Raw genomic sequence first — 19,626 nt, 5'->3', positions numbered from 1 at the left:
GCCCCTCATCTTGCGGGCAGCCGCGGCGCAAATTTGCAGACGGAGAGGCACGTTCATCGTTGTCCTCTTGCAGACACGGGGGTTTGGGTAGTTAGGTGATGGTTGAGGCGGCGGCGCTGGCCCTGAGTGTGGTGCACGGTTAGAGTGTCAGCTGAGCACTGGGGAGTCCCAGGCATAAATCCCCACGTGGCCATGAGTTTCTTGCGGGGGGGGGGTCATTGTTGTTTTTCCTGCCTAACCTATCTCCCAAGGTGGTTGTGAGGGTGGAATGGAGAAGGGTCCGAACCAGGTGAGCTCCCCTGAGCTCCTTGGAGGAAGGGGGAAATAGTATTCGTTTATATTTATTAATAAGCATGGGCAACGTGTGAGGAGAGGACAGCGGGGTCCCAAAAGGAACGCCACAGAGACCACCTCCCGATCAGATCTTGGCATATAGAAAGCTGCCTTATTCCGAGGTTATTGATCCATCCAGCTGAATATTGTCTACGCTGACAAGCTTAATATTGTTCTCCAAGGTTTCAGGCAGGAGTCTTTCCCAGCGGAACCCACTGCATGTAAAGCAAATGCTCTGCCACTGCTGTGGTCCCCTGTGGCCCCACTCAGACCACTGCACTCCAGTCTCACTTCAACAAATAGCCAGTAAATAGTGGTGGCCTGCTGAAAAGCTCTGCCTTTTTGTCAGCTGTTGACTGGTTAGCTACAGTGTGATGTAGTTGATTTGGTGGTGGTGGTTTTGTTTAAAATAGATTTTATGTCTACCACATGTCACTTCAAAAAATCATTATTGTTATTTATTTTATTTATATATAATGCCTGACTCCAAAGGCTCTAGGAGGTTAATTTAACTACTTAGGCTGCTATCCTATGCACACTTTGTTGAGTCCTATTGAACACAGTAGGACTACTCTTGTAAATGGGCCAGCCCGCCCTCGCCGCCATTGTCTCCCATCCCCGTTGCTATCCCCAGGCAGCTTCTCTTGCGAGAGCTTCCACACATGGAATTAGCATCGGGTGCGCCTAGGAGAAATAAATATATAGATAAGATTACTGTTAGGAATGTGCACGAGCCATGGTTTGAGCACTGGTTCGGTGCCGTGGGAAGGGGAGTCAGAACTTTTAAGAAAGAGGAGAGCAGGTCATTACCTGCTCTTTGCCACCCCATGCAGCTTCCTCCTGGGCTGGCGCTCATCCCAAATACCCCTGTGCAGCGCCAGCACGCACATGGCATCCACACATGTACGGGTGCCATTTGCATGATCAGAATGGTGTTGCTGACTATGCAAATGGCACCTACTTATGCCATGTGCACGGCACTGTCGAGCGTTGAGCATTGGGTCAAGCGTCTCCCCAAGAGGAAGCTGCATGGGGTGGCAGGTAAGGACCTGTTATCCTCTTAAAGCTCCTGCTCCCGTCCCCGCAGCACTAAACTAGTGCTCGAACTGCAGTTTGTGCACACTTCTAATTGCTGTAAGTAATCTCTGAGCCAATTGAGCTGGATATGAATGGAGCAAATAATTAATTAAAATAAGGGCCATACGATTATTATCATAATTATCATTATTTGCATTTATATCCTGCTCTTCCTCCAAGGAGACTAGAGTGGTGTACTACATACTTAAGTTTCTCCTCACAACAACCCTGTGAAGTAGGTTAGGCTGAGAGAGAAGTGACTGGCCCAGAGTCACCCAGCAAATATGGCTGAATGGGGATTTGAACTTGAGTCTCCCCAGTCCTAGTCCAGCACTCTAACCACTACACCACACTGGCTAGACACTACTTTTAATAGCATGCTGGAAACCTGCGATTGGGGCTCCCATTCCCCCCCCCCCCACAAAGGACTGGAAGGGCCCTGATGTGGATTGGGATGTATCTGAGGAGAGCTTTTTAGCCTACTTTCCAGTAGGCTTATGCGATCACCCAGCATTCTCTGTGTGTACATGTGTCCGTCTCTGTGTCTTCTCCTATCAGCTTTGCAATGCCTGAACCAATTTTAACCAAACCTCAAAAACGTTTGCGCCTCAAAAGTGTACGCATCTGCCATCTTGGATCAGGGTGGATGACATCATCACAAACTACACCATTGAGGTGTCCCTACAAGGTACAGTTGTAGGGAAACCTCAGTGGTGTAGTTTGTGATGATGTCATCCACCCCGATCCAAGATGGCGGATGCATACACTTTTGATGCGCAAGTGGGCTAACTTGCAAACTGCTTAACTCATTTGAACCTAATTTGGTACCGCTGTAGGGACACCTCAATGGTGTAATTTGTGATGTCATCCACCCCAATCCAAGATGGTGGTTGTGTGAAGTTTTGAAGTGCAAGTGCACTAATTTGTGGGCTGTCTAACCCATTTGAATCAAATTGGGTACAGATGAGTGAGTGACACACAAGGACACCTCAGTGGCATAGTTTGTGACACCAATTCACCAATTCAATTCATCCACACCAATTCAAGATGGCAGACGGCACAAACTTTGGAGGCACAAGTGGGCGAACTTGTAAACTGCTTAAGTGATTTGAACCAAAATTGCTACAGCTGTAGGGACACATAGAGATGTCCCAGTGGTGTAGTTTGTGATTATGTCATCTACTCCAATCCAAGATGGTGGATGTGTAACTTTTGAGGCGCAAGTGCACTAACGTGAGGATTGTCCAACTGATTTAAACCAAATTTGGTACAGTTGTACTGAGTTACACACATGGATACCTCAATGGTGTAGTTTGTAATGTCATCCACCCTGATCTAAGATGGCGGATGCATGAACATTTGAGATGCAAGAGCTCTAACTTGTGGGCCTCGATTTGAACCAAATTTAGTCCAATTGTAGAGATATTGAAAGGAAAGTAGACTGCTTAGTTCTTACTAGAACAACTTGTTAACACTTCCTTTCTTCTGCTGAAAACTGTCTTTCACTCCACACTTCTGTTTGCTTGGATTGGTTTGCCCCTTTCTCCTGTCCTGCAGGAGGAGACAACTCTTTATCAAGGATTGCCTTTTAAAAATATATATATTGCGCAAACACTGTATTTTTGCAGGTTTCAGTGGAAAATGGCAAGGGGGCAAAGGGTTAAACTCGCTTTCCTCCACCATATGGACTCCCCTCCCTGTGTGAGAGAGAGTGAGAGAATGATGTGTTTAACCTTGTGTCTTTTGCCCCAAACCCAGCAAGTTCATCTTCTCCTGGGCACAAAAATGACTACAATGAGTAAGTTGTGCCTGTTGATTTTCTCCCTGTCAGGCTGCTGTTGAAGGCACAGAAACTTTCATTTAAAAAGCTGGAAACATTCCGCTTGTCTAATCCATCAACACCACACTTTCATATGGTGTTGTGTCTTACATGGCCGTCTCTGCCACATTTGGCAGGGATCTTGTGAGAACCAGTGTGGTGTAATTGTGGATAGTGTTGAACTTGGGCTGGGGAGAGCTGGGTTTAAATTGCAGCTCAGTGTGTAACTCTGGGATAGTCACTACTTTTCAGTGTCATGTACAGCACAATACTTTGAGCCTAAAATAGGAGGGGGTAACGCCCCCACATCTGCTGTCCTGTGCTCCTTCACAGAAGGGCCAGGGCAAGATACAAATGTGTGACAACTAATAATAAACAAGCCATGCCAAAACAAACAACAACACACACCCCCGGGGTGGGGGGAATACCAGTTACATTTTCCCCCTTGCTGAAAATCACATTAGACTCATAATGATCCCAGCTGCCACAAGAATGGGTGGGGGGTTTTGTGTAGACCGAGGCTTCTGGAGGCCTACCTGCCATAGTGGGAGTAAACTCCTCCAGGCTGTATTATCGATGTGCTCTTAATTTTGCATCTTATCCCCCCCCTCCCTGCCTCAACACAATCCTTTGAGAGAGGCCCGAGAGAGATTTGCACATGGCTCAAGGCCTCCTAACTAAGTTTCATAACTAAGCAGTGTTTTTAACTTGGGCCTCGTACATTTTCCATGTAAAGGCTCACCAGTGCTGTGCTTTTACATTGCATGACAGGCAAAAATTCAATAGATAAAAGCTTTCTACTTCAACACCTCTCCATGGTGGGAAAAGAAATTCTGGCATTGAGTAGTTACATTATGATTTAACACTACATCGCTGAAACAAAGAAATGAGAAGCTGTTTTGGGGATGCACCCTATTTATTATGTCATGAATGCTTGGCTTCTTCAGAAGCACAACATGTACTTTAGGCTGCTGCTGATAAAATCAGGGTGCTTCTAAATGTTACAACACATTTGGTTTTTCTTCTATATTGAAAGTGAGCCTGTATTCAGAATGTTCCTTTAAACACAGCCCTGGGTGCACAACATGTTGGCTGTCCTCTTATCACTTGTCAGGGTCACAAGTAAAAGGATTAGGAGGGCAAGGGAAGATGGAGAGCACTTATGTGTGTGTCTTTATGACTGCTGAGTGCAGGCAAAGGACAGCATTGGGAACTTATAGGGCTGGTTCCTGCATTAATGTTCAATACTTGATGACTTGCATGAGTAACTGGGTTGTCACAGTTAATAATATCACATCTTCATTGCTCAAAATTGCAGTGATTTTTCAAAGCCATGCTGCATGTTACATCAAGCATCTGCCTAACACTGATGTGCTTGGTTTCCTTTCCTTTTCAAAGCAGCAGCAGTGGTGGAGGCAATCCAGACTGGAACTAGGCTGTGTGGGTGGTGGGGGGTGGTGTAGGGGCTTTAACTTTTGCTTCCACCACACTCTCAGTCCAGATCAGACCCCTGTGACTGCTAGTTCTTTCAGGGAGAAAGCTTGGTGACCAGTGGGAGGGTGACATATACAGTATGTTTGACTACAGTATGTGTGCTTACATTTGTTACTTGACTGCATATACATACAACTAACCCAGTAATCTTTCCTAAGTTACACTTTCTATTTCATTATGAACAGCAGAAATGGTGCATCATTCATACAGCCAATTCCTTTAAGAAGAAAGAAAATATCAGCAGTTCTAAACTTCCTAAAAATAATTTATGTAAACCAGAACATAACCCCTGCTAACCTGGCAAAGAGGCACATTTTAATATGGTGATTCTCTTTATTTAGCAGGGGGAGAGTAGCTGGCACTATCCACCCCAGCACAGTTCCTCCAGTGACTGTTGCTGGTGTCTAATGTTTCTTTTTAGATTGTGAGCCCTTTGGGGACAGGGATCCATCTTATTTCTGTATCATTTGTCTTTGTAAACCACCCTGAGCCATTTTTGGAAGGGCGGTATAGAAATTGAATTAATAATAACATATATGAATGCATTTCTTTTATGCAGTAAATATATTGACTGACATGCTGCACAGTGAAACCTCTGGGTTAGCAAGCTGCTGGGGCTGCTGTACACAAAAAGGCAGTCCCAAGGCTGTTGTGGAAGTGGGCTCTTGTGAAACTCCTTAAAACACCATGCAGGCTACTTCCATTGGAAATAAGGGCCCCCTGAATCCCAGAGTCAATCCAGTGTTTATTAAAAACTAAATCAAGTCCCTATCATTTTCGGCACTGGAAAATGCTCTGATTAAAATTTCTCTGGAAAACCCTCATCACTGCAATAAACGTAAATAGGTTCCTAAGAAAATAATGCAATAGAAAAAGGAAATGCTCCGGCTCCACTTGAATCATCTTCTGATTGCAAACAGCATTTGTAGCGGCTTTAAAAAAGGGCTGACCCAATTTGTGCCGATTGCGTCAGGTGCATGAGTAGCTCTCATGTAGGGGTTCAGGTCCATACAGTCAGGATCTCCAAGTAATTCCAGCCAGATAATGAGCTAGTCTTGTATACTCACTCCCATAGGCAATTATCTGGGCCCACCAAGCATCTCAACTGGGTTTCAGCTAATTAAGTTAGGAAGAGATGAGGTCAGTTCATTAAAATATTGCATTCAATTTCCTTGCTATGGAAGTTGGCCTAAGGTTAAGGAAAAATGTACTAATGTTTTTATGACTGTCTTTTTATGTTAGCTTTCAAATACACCTTGGGAAAAGTTCCTTTTTGATCATAAAATGCTTTTTATTTGTAAGAATGTAAAGCAACTATTATTTGAGGTTTCAGCCAAGAAACCCAGAAGATAGATCTGTAATCCTGCTGTTCCTGAGGCAGACAGCAGTGGTTTCTTTTCTATAGATTACTAACTGGGGAGGATATACCATCATGTAAGCATCAGGAGTAACAGCCTGCAGGAGGGACTGTTCTGTATTATTTGGGTGCCTTTTAGTCAGCAAGGCAATTCAACACATTTTTATAATAAGAAATAAAAATAAAATGAATATCTAGAAGCATGCACAAGCCTATCTGCATGGAGTACATTCTCATGTCACGGTTCTTTTTTATTTACATAAAGAGTATTCGTTCAATTAGCCTCAAGTAAGACAAGCCACATTTTGAGGTTCATTGAGACTTCCTTATCCACATTAATACCATCCTTCCATGCAGCTATTCCCTATCCCATCCTGCTCCTTTTCATTGTTTGTAGTTCCCCGTTGAGATTCAGAACAACATTTATCTGTCTATACAATCCTCTTGACATCTTAGGAACACTGCCAAGGTATGCCTTGTCTTGTATAGCCAGCATGAAGGGTTTAATACATTACTTTTAATTACCTGCTAGTTCATTACTGAACTTGAGAGATTCAGCAAACAGTTATCTTAGCTTGATCACTGTGACTCTGTTTGCTGAAGTTCTTAGATGCAACTGCGAGTATCTGTAAAAATTGACATGCCATTCCAATGTCTTAGACCCCTGGCTTAGAACTGGGAAACTACTGACAAGATGCTTTCAAATGTATTTGCTTCTCTCGATCAGAATGTAGTGATAAGAAACATGGCAATAAGTAAGATTATGCAGAGCAGTGCTTGGTGGCTTTAAAAACCACGACCTTCCACCCCTTTTGAGATACAGTGAAAAAGGAAATGGCATGATAAAAAGGAAATGGCAATTGAAACCTTGTACAGGCATTTATCTCCTTTTCCTGTTGCTGTTTTTCTACCACCATTGGCACTTCTGTGGCTGCCACTTCTACGGTAAAATCACTAGTGATTTTTATTTCTGTCACATTGACAGGTGTGATGCATCAATCAGATCAAATGCAGTGAGGAGATAGCATGATGTCCAAAAGCTCAGCATGCACCTTTTGAATGGTTTTTTGGGGGAAACCTCTGACCTTCACTGCAGAGAGTTTTACACCTCTTCTTGTTTTTCTTAATGTGTCAGCACCAGCAGGGTGTGCTAGAATGTAGGCAGTTGATGCATCTTTCTGAAGATTCAGCTAGTCCATTTCAAAAAGCTCTTTGATTTCACCTAAGGAGTCTGTTCTCAGGGAAAACTAGAAAATATCGGTATTGCAATATCAATATTGTACCAAAAAATCCCAATGCCTTACTTCTAATCCAAGTGGTGTGACTAAAATGTTGTTTACCATTGAAGTTAGTCTGATTCCCCTGGAAGACGATTAACACTATGTTTCCAAAGGATGGTTTTTGGTGGTTTCCTTTGCTTCTTTTGGTTCTTTAAAAGCATCAGCTGCATTCTATATTTTCTAGACTGAAGCCCCTAAATAAAACCACATAGAGCTTTGAAAGTGAAATTATTATTGAACCAAGTTGAAGAGAAGCAATTGGGTTAGACATTTTAGTGCAAATGATGATTTGGAATGTGCTGACTCCATGCGCTTGGCCTCTTTCAGCGGATCTGTAGTGGCTGTTATTAAGTTCATTAACCATGTTTTCATAACACTCCCAATATACATATTTTTTTTGAGCAGTGGTCCTCTAGTGTAATTCCCTTGGGTCCTCCAAGAAAGGAAGTGGCGAATGTTCTTTTCAAAAGCATGAAGTGGGAAAATGTTAAGAACTATTTATAGGAGCACTTAGGCTGTGGAAATCCCAGACATTATCTATCTATTTATAGCATGGGGGTGTGTGTGTTAAGAAGATGTATTTATTAACAGGATTTATATCCCAATAATGCCTTTCCTGAAAGACAGTCCAAGGTGGCTAACAAAAGATACAGTATTGTATAAAATTTGCCATTGAAAACTATAAACGTTTTAAATTACAGACGTCGTAAAAACAGCAGCATTTATCCAACCGATGACCAGTGCAGTCCTTAAACCAACTGATGAGCTGTGCAATCCTATGCATGTCTACACAGAAGGAAACCCATGTTAGTTCAATGGCACTTAGACCAGGTAAATGAGTATATAAGATTACAGTTTAAAACATGCCTTGCAGAAATAAAAATGTATTTAACAACTGTTTAAATGTGGGCAAGGACTCTCTCTGGGAGAGCATTCCAGAGTTGTGCTGGTGCCATTGGAAAACACCCATCCCCAGTAACAACTACTACAAATATTTATATAATGCTTTTCAGCAAAAGTGCTCAAAGCAGTTTACAAAGAACAACAAATAATAATATGGTACCCACCAAAAAAGCTTTAATGCTTTTATCCATCAGTAGCTGATCACCCTCATGGGAACAAAACAGAAACCTCAGAAGCTGTCTTACACCAAGTCAGATCATTGGTCCATCTGGCTCAGTACTGTACACTGATTGAAAGAGGCTCTTCAAGGTTTCAGGCCACAGTTTTTCTCAGCCCTCTCTGGAGATGCCAGGGATTGAACCTGTGGCCTTAGGCATGCGAAGCAGATACTCTTCCACTGAGCTACAGTCCCATTCCCCATTCTCTTCATTCTGGAAATTGGACTTCAAAAATAAAACAAATTGGGGCTGGAGGGGGCAGGAAGAGCAACAAACCACCCAAATAGCTGGTGCGGAGTCTTTTGCCTGCTGCTTAAGCCCTCTTTGGACATCAAAAAGGGGATCATGCTGTGTACTCGCATGCAGCATTCTGAAAGCACACCCACAAGCCCCAATGCAGCTTTGATACGCTCAGAAGTCTCTCCATGTGGAATACACTTCTGGAATTCACTGTAAATGCTGCAAGAATGAAGCCTTCCAATCACAGAAAGAACATCTTCATGCTCACAGGGTTTGTAGAGCCCAGATTCAATCCCTGCCATCTTTAGGTAGGCCTGGGGGAAATTGCCTGAAACCTCAGAGAGCTGCTGCCTGTTAGTATAGACCAGGGATTCTCAACATTGGGTCCCCAGATGTTATTGGACTTCAACTCCCATAATCCCCAACCAAAGGCCACTGGGGCTGGGGATTATGGAAGTTGGTCCAATAACATCTGGAGACCTAATGTTGAGAATCCCTGGGGTAGATGACACTGGGCTACATGGAGCAATGGTCTGACTCAGTATATGGCAGATTTCTGTGTTCTTCTGTTCCAGGGCAAATACTGTGTGTTCAGCATGGGGGTGATGCTTCTGAGCATGTCAGTACTGGGATGGGGCTTGCAGTGTGATCTTGGGATGCTGGACATGAGTACTCCCCCCTTTTTCCTGAATGTCTGAAGAGGGCTTAATAAGCAGGCTCTCCAGGATTTCAGACAAGCGTCTTTCTCAGCCCAGCCTTGAGATGCCAGGGATTGAACCTAGATCCTTCTGCATGCAAAACCTCTTTATTCCCTTGTAAAGGGGAAATCTATTTTAAAACTAATTTTAATAGTGAATTCTTAACTTTTTTTGCTATTTAAAAGGTGACATTCACTATTTCAAAACTGTAAGTGGAAAGGATGCAAGCTTATATAATGGTTAATCTAACTGTAAAATATCACAGCAGCAGGAAGCAAGAAAATGTAAATAATATTTTAGCCTGAAGGTGACAACTGCCATTTTGTATCATGTGCTGCAACAAACTATACAGAAAATAAAAGGGAATTAGCTCATTCTGTGATGAGGTAGTTTAGGAAATAAAAGTGTTTAGAGACTTTCAAAATATGATATCATATCCAGGACACAGGATATTTACATCTAAATATCAAACAAACACCGGTTCAAACACACTATGAATTCAGAGGAAATGGCCTGGACAAAGGGGGAAGAATTTCCTTGGCACAAATATGTCATAGATCTTACTGACATTGGAGGGCCTGTCTGCAGGATGGAAAGTTAATGACATGTATAGGCATGTGTTGTCTTCTATGACTAAGGACTGCAAAGCTGGACCCCTATAGCTGGAAAGTTCTAGCACTTGTATATTTAGTGGAAGCAGGGAAAGAGTAATCTGAGTAATCTTCCCAATCATCTTTTGAAGTGGTCACTGCTAGTGCCTTCCTTGGGTTTTGTTTTAGATAGTAAGCCCCTTTAGGACAGGGAACCATATTCATATTCCTTTTGCTATATAAACTGCTTTGACAACATTTCTTGCTGAAAAACTGCATATACATTTCTAAATGAAAAACAGTAATGAATTCAGACCCTAGGAAGCCTGGAACCCAGCTATCCTTTGGGTTAGCTTCTTGCACCTATGTCTTCTGTCATGCAAGGGGGACAATTTTTGGTGATCTCCCCTTCCCTGTGAAGCTACCTGTTCCTCCTGAAATTATGTTCTTGATGGTCTCCCAACCTTCAGGGGCATATTTTCAGGAGGCATGGACAAGAGGGAAGGGGAGATTGCTGAAAATTGCCCCTGCCCTCTCCTGCAACAGAAAGTAGTGGCACATCAGCTCAGTGTTAGTCCAGAGGTCAGGTATTGTCTTCATAAAAGCTTTTCATACTATTTATTTATTTGTCAAATATTTCCTTTAAAAATTCTAACCAATGTGTTTCCGCTTCCATAATTTCAGAAACTACTTTTGCACTTGTCTCAATGTTGGTTATACATTTTCCGCCCTTAAGGGAGATCAAGGTGGTATACCGCCCATTTTAATGCCCCCCCCCCGGTAAAAACTATGTGTATTAGATAATCAACTAACAATTAACAAGACTGCTTACTATGAGTGAGTCAAATGGAAATGTAAACCAATGCACAGATTTAATGAAGCACAAACAATTAAGGGAAGACCAGTTGTTGGACAAAGGTAGTCCAGGTGCAATCAAGCAAATCTTTCCAAAACTATTGTGATGGGACTGCTGGATGAGGAATGTCTGGATTGCTATTGATACATGTAATGTCAAATTTGTCTCTTCTGGCTGATACTTTTGAGAGGCAAACTTGATCATATCTTCATAACAAATTCTGTGAAGATTAGGTTGAGAGAGGCTGTGACTAGCCCAAGGTCACCAGTGCGTTTCATGGCCAAGCTGGAATTTGAATCTGGATCTTCCCAGTCTAAGTCCAAAACTCAAGCTGCTACACTATATTGGCTCTCTAGAATGTCTCTTTAACTGCTGCAGTTAATAGCTGCAATAATAGCTAGAACAGAGGACAGGTTCAGTGCTCATCTATTTAAAATTTCCAGGTTTTATTCTGATAAAAACAATAGGAAGGCAAATCAGTTCTTTCTGAGGAAGCTGCTGAATGCCTAGAGATGACTTGTTGAAGCATCCACTTCCTAGCAACACCTTGTTCAGAGGCATTTGCAGACAGGTACAAGATATGGAAGGTAATGGAGACGATCAAACAAGCATAGAACATTATATTACTGAGAATGGTCTAAAAGACAAACCAGAATCCCTAAAAGCTCAATTCTGGTTCAGCTGTAAAACAGTTGTCTATAAAGTATTCACTGGGAAACCAACATTCAATATAATAGCTTCCTGACCCCAAATATGATAGTAACGTCTAATAATATGGTTCAGGCATCTCAAAATGATGTGGCACACAACTTAAGGCACAATGCAAATATCTTAACAGTTTAAACTAGTATTTCTATTGAAGAAACAAAAGTTTTAAAGTCTTGCCTAGAACAAGGAAAGAAAATGAAAGCATATGTAGGAAAACAAGTCTTTGCCTTAGGAAAGCTGCTGCAGATTCCTCTAACATTCACACTAGTGCGGTCATTTACAAGCTTGTTATCTCCAATATATGCTGCCTGGAGGCCTCCATAATGGAACACCATTTGTAACAAATGAGATGTCAACTCCACCTACCTGTCATTAGTTTTCAGCCTTGCCATCAAACACCCCCAGGCAATCTCATTATTATTATTACTAGCTTGAATGGAAGGCAATTATTTTGTGCCTGTTTTTCAATGAAAAGGATTTCAAAACAATATATATGGTGTATGAAGACAAAGCCCTATTTGGTGTTTGGAGCTATTCACACGTCCTACCGGACAGGCAGGCAGCTGTGCAAACCCAACCTCCCCACAGACAAACAGTAAAAGTGTGCTGGGAGCGCAGACTGGACTCCCAGATGATCAAACTCCAGAGGACCAGGACAGCACATCCTGGCTCCAGGAATCCCACATTGCAAGTGCAGTGCATAGGGGGATTTCCCCAGTAGATGGGCGTTCTAGGTGACTATCTCTGTGTCTCCTCGGGCTGAGTGCAGCCTTAGGAGAAACACTATCCTAGCCCCGGGTTAAGGGCACGTTCTCTCCCTTAATCCCAGTTAAAAGCTGGGCTAGATGTGTTGCCCTGTCAGTATTGGACCCGATCCCAGCAGTTCTCACATGCAGCCTAAGCCAAGGCTGGGCTTCCCTAGGCTGCATATGAGAACAGTCTCTTTATGTTGTGTTCAGTGTGTGCATGTGCATGTGCTCGCACGTGTTTTTGATGTCCGCTCAGTTAATTTTAGATCCCACTCAGGCTTAATCAGGAAGGCCCCACTCTGAATGCACATCTGCACACACTGCCTTGATACTGCTGCACAGGACAAAACTCATTCCGCACACAGATGGAAAAAAAATTAGAGAACACTCTGGTTGTGTTTACTTTTAAATTGTAGTCATTTCAAAAGTAAACCTGGGCACAGACCCTTCAGTGCATGATATAGATGAAAAGTGCGCTGTTGTACCTGTGTTCAACAGGGGATGGGGCTGCAGCTCAATGGTATAGCAATTGTTTCACATGCAGAAGATTCCAAGTTCAGTCCCTGGTGTCTTCAGCGATACTTGGGAAAAATTCTTGTGTGAAACCATGGAAAGCTGCTGCTACTCAGTGTAGATACAGTACAATGACTGTTGCTAATGTCTACCATTTTTTGCTTCTTTTACACTGTAAGCCCTTTCGGGACAGGGAACCACCTTATTTATTATTTATTTGTTTTCAATGTAAACTGCCTCAAGAATTTTTGTTGAAAGCGGTAGATAAATATTCATAGTAGTAGTAGCAGTAGTACTGAGTAGTACTGAGCTAGATGGACCAATGCCTGACACACTAGATGGCAGCTTCCAATGCTCCTGTCTGTACCAGGGGCATAGCTACTGGTATTCAAAGGCGTCCAGTGGGCCCTGCAACTGGCCCTTCCCACTTTCTCCAGTTGCCACCACCACTGCTTGCCTTCTGTCCTGCCACTCCTCACTTGAACAAAAAGCCATAGAACCATTCAGCACTGTGTGAGCACAGCTAAGGAAGCTGTGCATGCACCTGGATGCCTTATCTGGGGGAGCATGCACACCCTCCATTCTGTAGCTGGTGACACAGTGATAAGGAATCCTATGGCTTCTCTCTTCATTAGAGTGAAGACATGCCCCCCTCTCCATTGTGAAAACTGGCTACTAATCTGTGGGGGCAAGGAGCGGGGGAAGGAGGGGGGCAGAAGCCAAGTGGCGGGGATGAGGAGCAGTAGGGGCAGCAGGAGGAGGGGTGGCAATAATAGGAGATTTTGGGATCACAAAAAAGAATTAAAGTGGAGTGATGTTCATTTATTGAACACAGGCCCGTGCTACTTATAACTTTGCACTTATTGTAAGAGTATCTATATAATTAATTCCTGTAGAGGGGATGTGGCAAACTCCACCCCCGCTGCAGCCGCGACCAAAGGCGGGCCCAGAGGGGGCCACACGTGTAAGGGTGGGAGGGAGGAGTGTGCATCAGGAGGCGGTTAGGGTGGCAGGCGAGAGGACGATGGGCAGCAGGCAAAGCCCTGCCACCCTGAGGAGGACGACGGTGAGGCAGAGGGAGGTGGCCGTGCCGCCCTGAGGAAGACGGCGAGGCGGTGTCAGCGGTGGGATGGCCTGGCCTGGCCCCCCAGGATGAGACAGCAGCGGCATGGTGAAGGGACGGCTGAGCCCAACTAGAGGCCCGGGTCCACTAGTTGAATATAATGTGTGAACAGGGCGATACCATCTTCAGATAAGCTATTCAGTTCAGGAAGCAGTTAGGTGGAAGGTTAAGTATAATTATCTTCAACCTTTATGATGCTTTAGAATACACTTAACAGGAAAACACAGAAGTATGCCCTGCAGTCAAGGTATCTAGTTCTTTACATAATCAAACACTCAGGGAACTGTTCAATTTATTTAAGTAGTAATAAAATTGACTCCAGTGTGAAGCTTTCTACTAAATGTCCTTTATTTCTGGCTGATACTGTTTTATCTTACAGCATATTATAGGATGCCTTTGAATAATTCCTTCAGGAGTGGCCTTATCCTTCAACAGGAAAACAAGTGCTGGTAAGAACTAATCTGCCTACTTTCCTTTCACTATGATCTTAATTTACGATCTTCACAAATTAGCCCACGTCCACCTCAAACATTCATGCATCTGTCATCTTGAATTGAGGTGGATGACATCACTACCAACTATGCCATGGAGGCGTCCTGTATGTGTCATTACAATTGTACCAGATTTGGTCAAAATTGGGTAGGTGGTTCACAAGTTAGGCCACTTGTGCCTCAGACATTCATGCATACGCCATCTTGAATTGGGGTGGATAACATAATCACAAACTGTGCTGTTGAAGTGTCCCTGTGTGTCACTACAACTGTACTAAATTTGGTCCAAATTGGTTCCCACTTGTGCCTCAGTCATTTACAAGTCTACAATCTTGGAGTGGATGATACTATCACAAACAATGCCATTGAGGTGTCCCTATGTGTATTTATTTATTTAGTACAACTGTACTAAATATGGTTTAAATTGGTTAAGTGGTTCACAAGTTAGCCCACTTGCACCTCAAACGTTCACATGTCCGTCATCTTGAATAGGGGTCGACGACATAATCAAAAACTATGCTGTTGAGGTGTCCCTATGTGTCCCTACAAATGTACCAAATTTGATCCAAATTGGTTCAGGCATTGCAAAGTTGATAGCGGGAGACGGGGACACACACGCATGGAGAGAAAGAACTCGGTGATCTAATAAGCTTACTTTCCTTAAAGTAAGTAGGCTAAAAATGCTAACCTTTATTTCTTGTAAATGAAATAAAGGAAAGTTTGTAAATGACTGCTGTTGTGCTGGAAAGCCAATTTACCCTTCCCATACAAATTGGGTTTCATGAAACTCAGTGTAGGTTTCATTGCTGGAAAATGGAAATAGTTGTCTTACTTGCTTATTTCTTTTCTTCTTATGGAAAGATTGGCATCTAGCTTGGAAAAAGCCCTACTTCCACGCCACATAGGCAGATTCGAACATATGCAGAACCCTCTTAGATCAGACCAAAGGCCTATCTAATCCAGCATCCTGTTTCCCACAGTGGCCAACCAGATGTCTCTTGAGAAGCCCACAAGCAGAACATGAAAGCAATAGCCCACTGTTGCTTCCTAGCAACTGATATTCAGAGGCATATTGTCTCTGAACTTTGAAGTGAGGAAGAAGGACTTACTCTTTTCCCTAATGGTGAAACAGCCTTTTCAGCTTTCAGTGTCTAAAGCTGTAGGAATCACACCATTTTCATATTAAAAATGTGCCAATGGGCAGACCAAAAAGACTAGAGCATATAAGAATAACTTTTAACAAAATGGTTTCCCAGATCTCCAACAAGGATAATTGAGCAGACTGGAAATGTAGACAGAGAGCATTAACCTGGAGAAGTAAAGCCAGTCCTCTCATACCCTGAGAGAACAGAGCATGTGATGGACTGGCACCAGACTGGGTAGAAGCTCTTTTTCCCTTTAGAAGAACAATTTACAGATAAGACTAGTGGCCAACATCCTGACTAACAAAACATTGATGCGTCTGGGAAGTTCAAGTAATTCAGCTCCACTGCTGGCAGCCCATTGGCCCATCTCGCTCAGTATTGTCTATATGGACTGGCAGTGGCCCCCCAGGGTCTCAGAAAAGGGTCAAGACCTGGTCTTGCACAGCATGACCTGGAGATGCCAGGGATTGAAACTGGAACCTTCTGCATGCAAAGCATATGATCTACTATTGAAACAAATGTTGCCTTTAATATAAAATCATTACTATAAAATCAGGTAAAATTAGAGCTGTTCTAATTCAAATCAAGGTGGATCTAAGTATGAAAAAACAGTTTTCCTGCTGTTATTCTGTTAGCATACATCTGTCAAGCGAGTAGAAAGTTCAAAGCAATAATGACCAGACTTTATCATTTAAATACCTTTGTGGTAAATATCTTTATTAGTCTCCCACTATAAAATCTGTTACATATGTGCCTATTAAAAATGAGCAGCTGTCCCAAGAGATTGCATTGTACACAACTAGAAATTCATGTCAAAAGACTTTATGAGAAAACCAATTTGGAATGTTAGGTTACATAAATTAGTGATGACAGTTTTGTGTGTGTAAAACATTTATGAGAAGGCCAGAAGATCATGATATACAAACTTTGAAATACAATTTTAAAAATCATATTCTCTGTTTACTGGGAACCATACGTTCACATGTCACTGTTTATTAAAATATTTCTATTTCAGACCATAATATATTGCGGTCTTGGCAGGATGTTTCCTAATAAAGGGGTTCATGTGGTTGTCTATGAAGGATGGTTTCTCATTTGTAGTTAGCCTTCTGTTGGCATTTCTGTGAAAAGGTCATATGAAGGCAGTGGATAGGATTTTCTATTTATAAAGGGCAAAATAGTTGCTACATCGAAAATTCATCTGATATAGTTTATATACCGACTTCATAAACATCACATCACTCTATGTGTGACCCCCCACAGCATCCACTGAATTACAATGGATACAGAAGGCCAAACTCAGTGTCATTATCTGTGTGATGCTCAAACCTATGATTTAGGGGCTGTTCGGATGTTATTTTTGATCTAGATTGTAAACAAGGAGAGATTGAATGTGTCTTCATATTTGTTTGTTCCTTTCTTCAAAAATACATTCCAGATTCTTAGAGTCTTGCTATAGCTGTATTTTTAAATTTTAGGTTGGCTTTTTAAAATACCTCATGCCATTATGTTTGTAGAACAAAGATTGAAATTTTTCATTGTTCAGTTTTGCTAGACCAAGTCCAAAGAAAACAAAACAAACAATCACAATTCTATGTATTCTAAGTCTTGTTCTGGAATATGTAGTTTTCAGGAGGACAGATCTTGTACTGGGTGATTGAATCTAAAAAGAAAAAGGAGGAATATTATTTCTAATGAACAATCAATTGCTTCTTTGTAAACTTGCAGTTGTATTATTTTGCCTAATATTTGAATGCTGTATATTTCAACCTGTGACCCATCCCACAATTTAGTCCTTGTTTCTTTATCTTTTACAGTTCAAAAGTGCAGCTAGGCAATCTGCAGTAAACCCAAAACATGCCCGGAATCCAGAATACCACAAGATCCGGTAGGCACACAACAACAGGCAAGGTTATTTTGGCAGGTTGCAGTACTCAGAACTGCTCTTGGGCAAAGCGCAAGAAGAAAAACAGGCATTGGGGCCTTACTCCTAGGAGCTTCTGCAAATGTGTTGATCGAAGCAACTACTTCATGTCTCCTAGGTTCTCAGGTGTGCCTGAAGTTTGCTAAGCTTCATCTGCCTGTAATGGGGTATGTGTGTGTGAGACAGAGAGAGATAGAGAGAGACTAGCATAGTGGGGTTTGTAGAATGTGGCCTTTAGGTCTGACAGCAAAATCATGTCTGCTGTAGTTGCACTGGTATTTTACATTGATATACATGTTGCTATTAAAAATACTTCTATGAAGTTTGCACTTAATAGAAAATACAATAAAATTGGATTTGGTTGACATAAGAAAATAATGATTTGTTTTGTTATTATTGCCTAGTATAAATCAGCACAAATTTCTGTTTGAACCATCTGAGTGGAACCGGTCAGGACAAATAATTTTCCTGTTTAAACTGTACTGCTACATTTTACAACTCTAGAATAAGGTCACTGGCTCTGCAAGATGCCTACTAAAATCTAAGCTTATACATTTACCCATTCTGAATTAAGCACTGGTATGTTAGAATGCAATCCAGAGTAAGTGCTCAAATGCAGTTTAGATTAAGTGCTCAAGTGTAACTGAATTCAAGTGCACTGTTAAGACATTGCACAACTTTCCATATTAAAGTTGTGCTTAATATGGACGTGTGAAGATACCAAAAAGGGTAGATACTAACTTTTGATGTTTAACAGGGAAATATGGAGGCTGCTCTCTTTAGTAGGCTGCTGACAGAAGGTTCTTCTACTGGAAACAGAGGGGAATAACTAAAATTTGGGCAAGCTCTGATGCAGCTTCTTCTTTATTTCTACACATGATTAAATTAGGAGTAGGACCATGGGCTTGTATAATTAGTTCCTATCCCCCTCCCATCACTCACAGAAATGAATACCAAACTGGCTGATTTGATGAAATGAGAGTTTGTAAGTGATATGGTTTAAAGTAATATTGGAGGTTTTGGATGGAAGGTAATGGAGGCAGCAAAAGCCCTGTGGTGACTGGGGATTCCATATACACATGAGGATAGAAGGCCTATGACAGTTAAGGTCAGTTTGATTCAAAGTTAGAGTGCCTATTACTGAATGTAAAGATGTGCTTTTTGATAGCTCTGTGTAAGGAAAGAATTGTTGCATATATTTTCAAACAAGAATAAATTGCTGTTTATCTGGAGTTCTCTGGCATGTTCTCTATCAGTTCCCACATGAGGACAGAAGGATTGTGGTGTCAAGGTGTCACAGCAGCACCCTGAGATGCTTGAGGGCTCAGGTTGAGAGCCAAAATTTACCTCAAGTGGTGACAGCAGCTAAAAACATCTCAAAACCACAAGGTGAAACAGGAGTCCCTAGTGAGGAGGTTCCAAATTGATGGTTACAGACACTTCTGTTAGCTAAATTCACAAGGAGCTTAGTTTGCACTTACATTTTCCAAAGAGGCATGTTTGGAAAAGTTAAAGAGGGACCATAGCTTCTCATATGTAAGAGAAACTAGTTTTGCAGACAGCTCCCCCATGAGGCAAGATGAAGCAATGGCCTCAGGTAGTGCTTGCACCATGGGGTGTTGAATGTGAGCATCCTGCTTCACCTTACCTGCCTGTCGTCACCACTTCCGGCTGCTTACTGCCCTACTACCTCCCTTTGTGTTTCCCCAGCTTTGTGTCCTGGCCTGGCTCTGAAACTGACGCTTTCTGGAGCTGCCCTTCCCCATCTCTTCGCTGCCTTAGCTTCTGAGCACACTGGTGTTTCAAACAGTTCAGTGGAGGCAGAGGCAATGGAAGCAAGGATGGAACCTCTATCATGGAGTGGCAACTTCTGCTCTTGCTGCCACTTTGCTAGCTGAAGTGCTTCCTCTCTTGCTCTCTTCCCCCTGTGCCTTCTGCCAACAGACACTTTGCTTCCAAAATTGAACAAAGTACAGTGTTGGCGGAAGGTGCGGGGGAAAGATCAGAAGAGAATGAGAGAAAGGCTGGGTTCTCAGATGTAGCATGGAACTGTGGGTCCAATGGCCCCGCAATTCCGCTCCCCCTCTCTGACTCTCCTGTCCACATTC

At 42.4% G+C, this 19,626-nt stretch overlaps 1 protein-coding gene and 1 long non-coding RNA gene across 14 annotated transcripts in view; one reads left to right on the top strand and one right to left on the bottom strand.

Annotated features, from left to right (window-relative positions):
• The first annotated feature begins 87 nt into the window (after positions 1–87).
• On the top strand, positions 88–18,750 carry LOC128340748 (uncharacterized). Of its 2 annotated transcripts, XR_008313930.1 has the most exons (4): positions 88–289; positions 8,062–8,191; positions 14,338–14,407; positions 17,412–18,750. It is a non-coding gene; the product is annotated as an uncharacterized LOC128340748 (long non-coding RNA). The 2 variants fall into 2 exon arrangements; XR_008313929.1 differs by lacking the exon at positions 88–289 and having other exon boundaries at positions 2,191–8,191.
• Positions 16,291–19,626, bottom strand: part of MCPH1 (microcephalin 1) — a 193,583-nt gene continuing 190,247 nt past the window's right edge. For 10 of the 12 annotated variants that reach the window (XM_053286315.1, XM_053286316.1, XM_053286319.1 and 7 more), the window contains one exon: positions 16,291–17,257. In XM_053286315.1, the coding sequence (XP_053142290.1) occupies positions 17,196–17,257 (62 nt within the window). In that variant the 3' untranslated portion in view covers positions 16,291–17,195. Of the gene's footprint in view, positions 17,258–18,259; positions 18,328–19,626 lie in introns of all 12 variants that reach the window. The other 2 variants (XM_053286308.1, XM_053286309.1) reach the window with 2 other exon arrangements.

This window comes from Hemicordylus capensis, chromosome 1, assembly GCF_027244095.1.
Source record: "Hemicordylus capensis ecotype Gifberg chromosome 1, rHemCap1.1.pri, whole genome shotgun sequence".
NCBI lineage: Eukaryota > Metazoa > Chordata > Lepidosauria > Squamata > Cordylidae > Hemicordylus > Hemicordylus capensis.
Note: the sequence above shows the minus strand (reverse complement) of the source record. Positions and strands in the feature narration are given on the sequence as shown.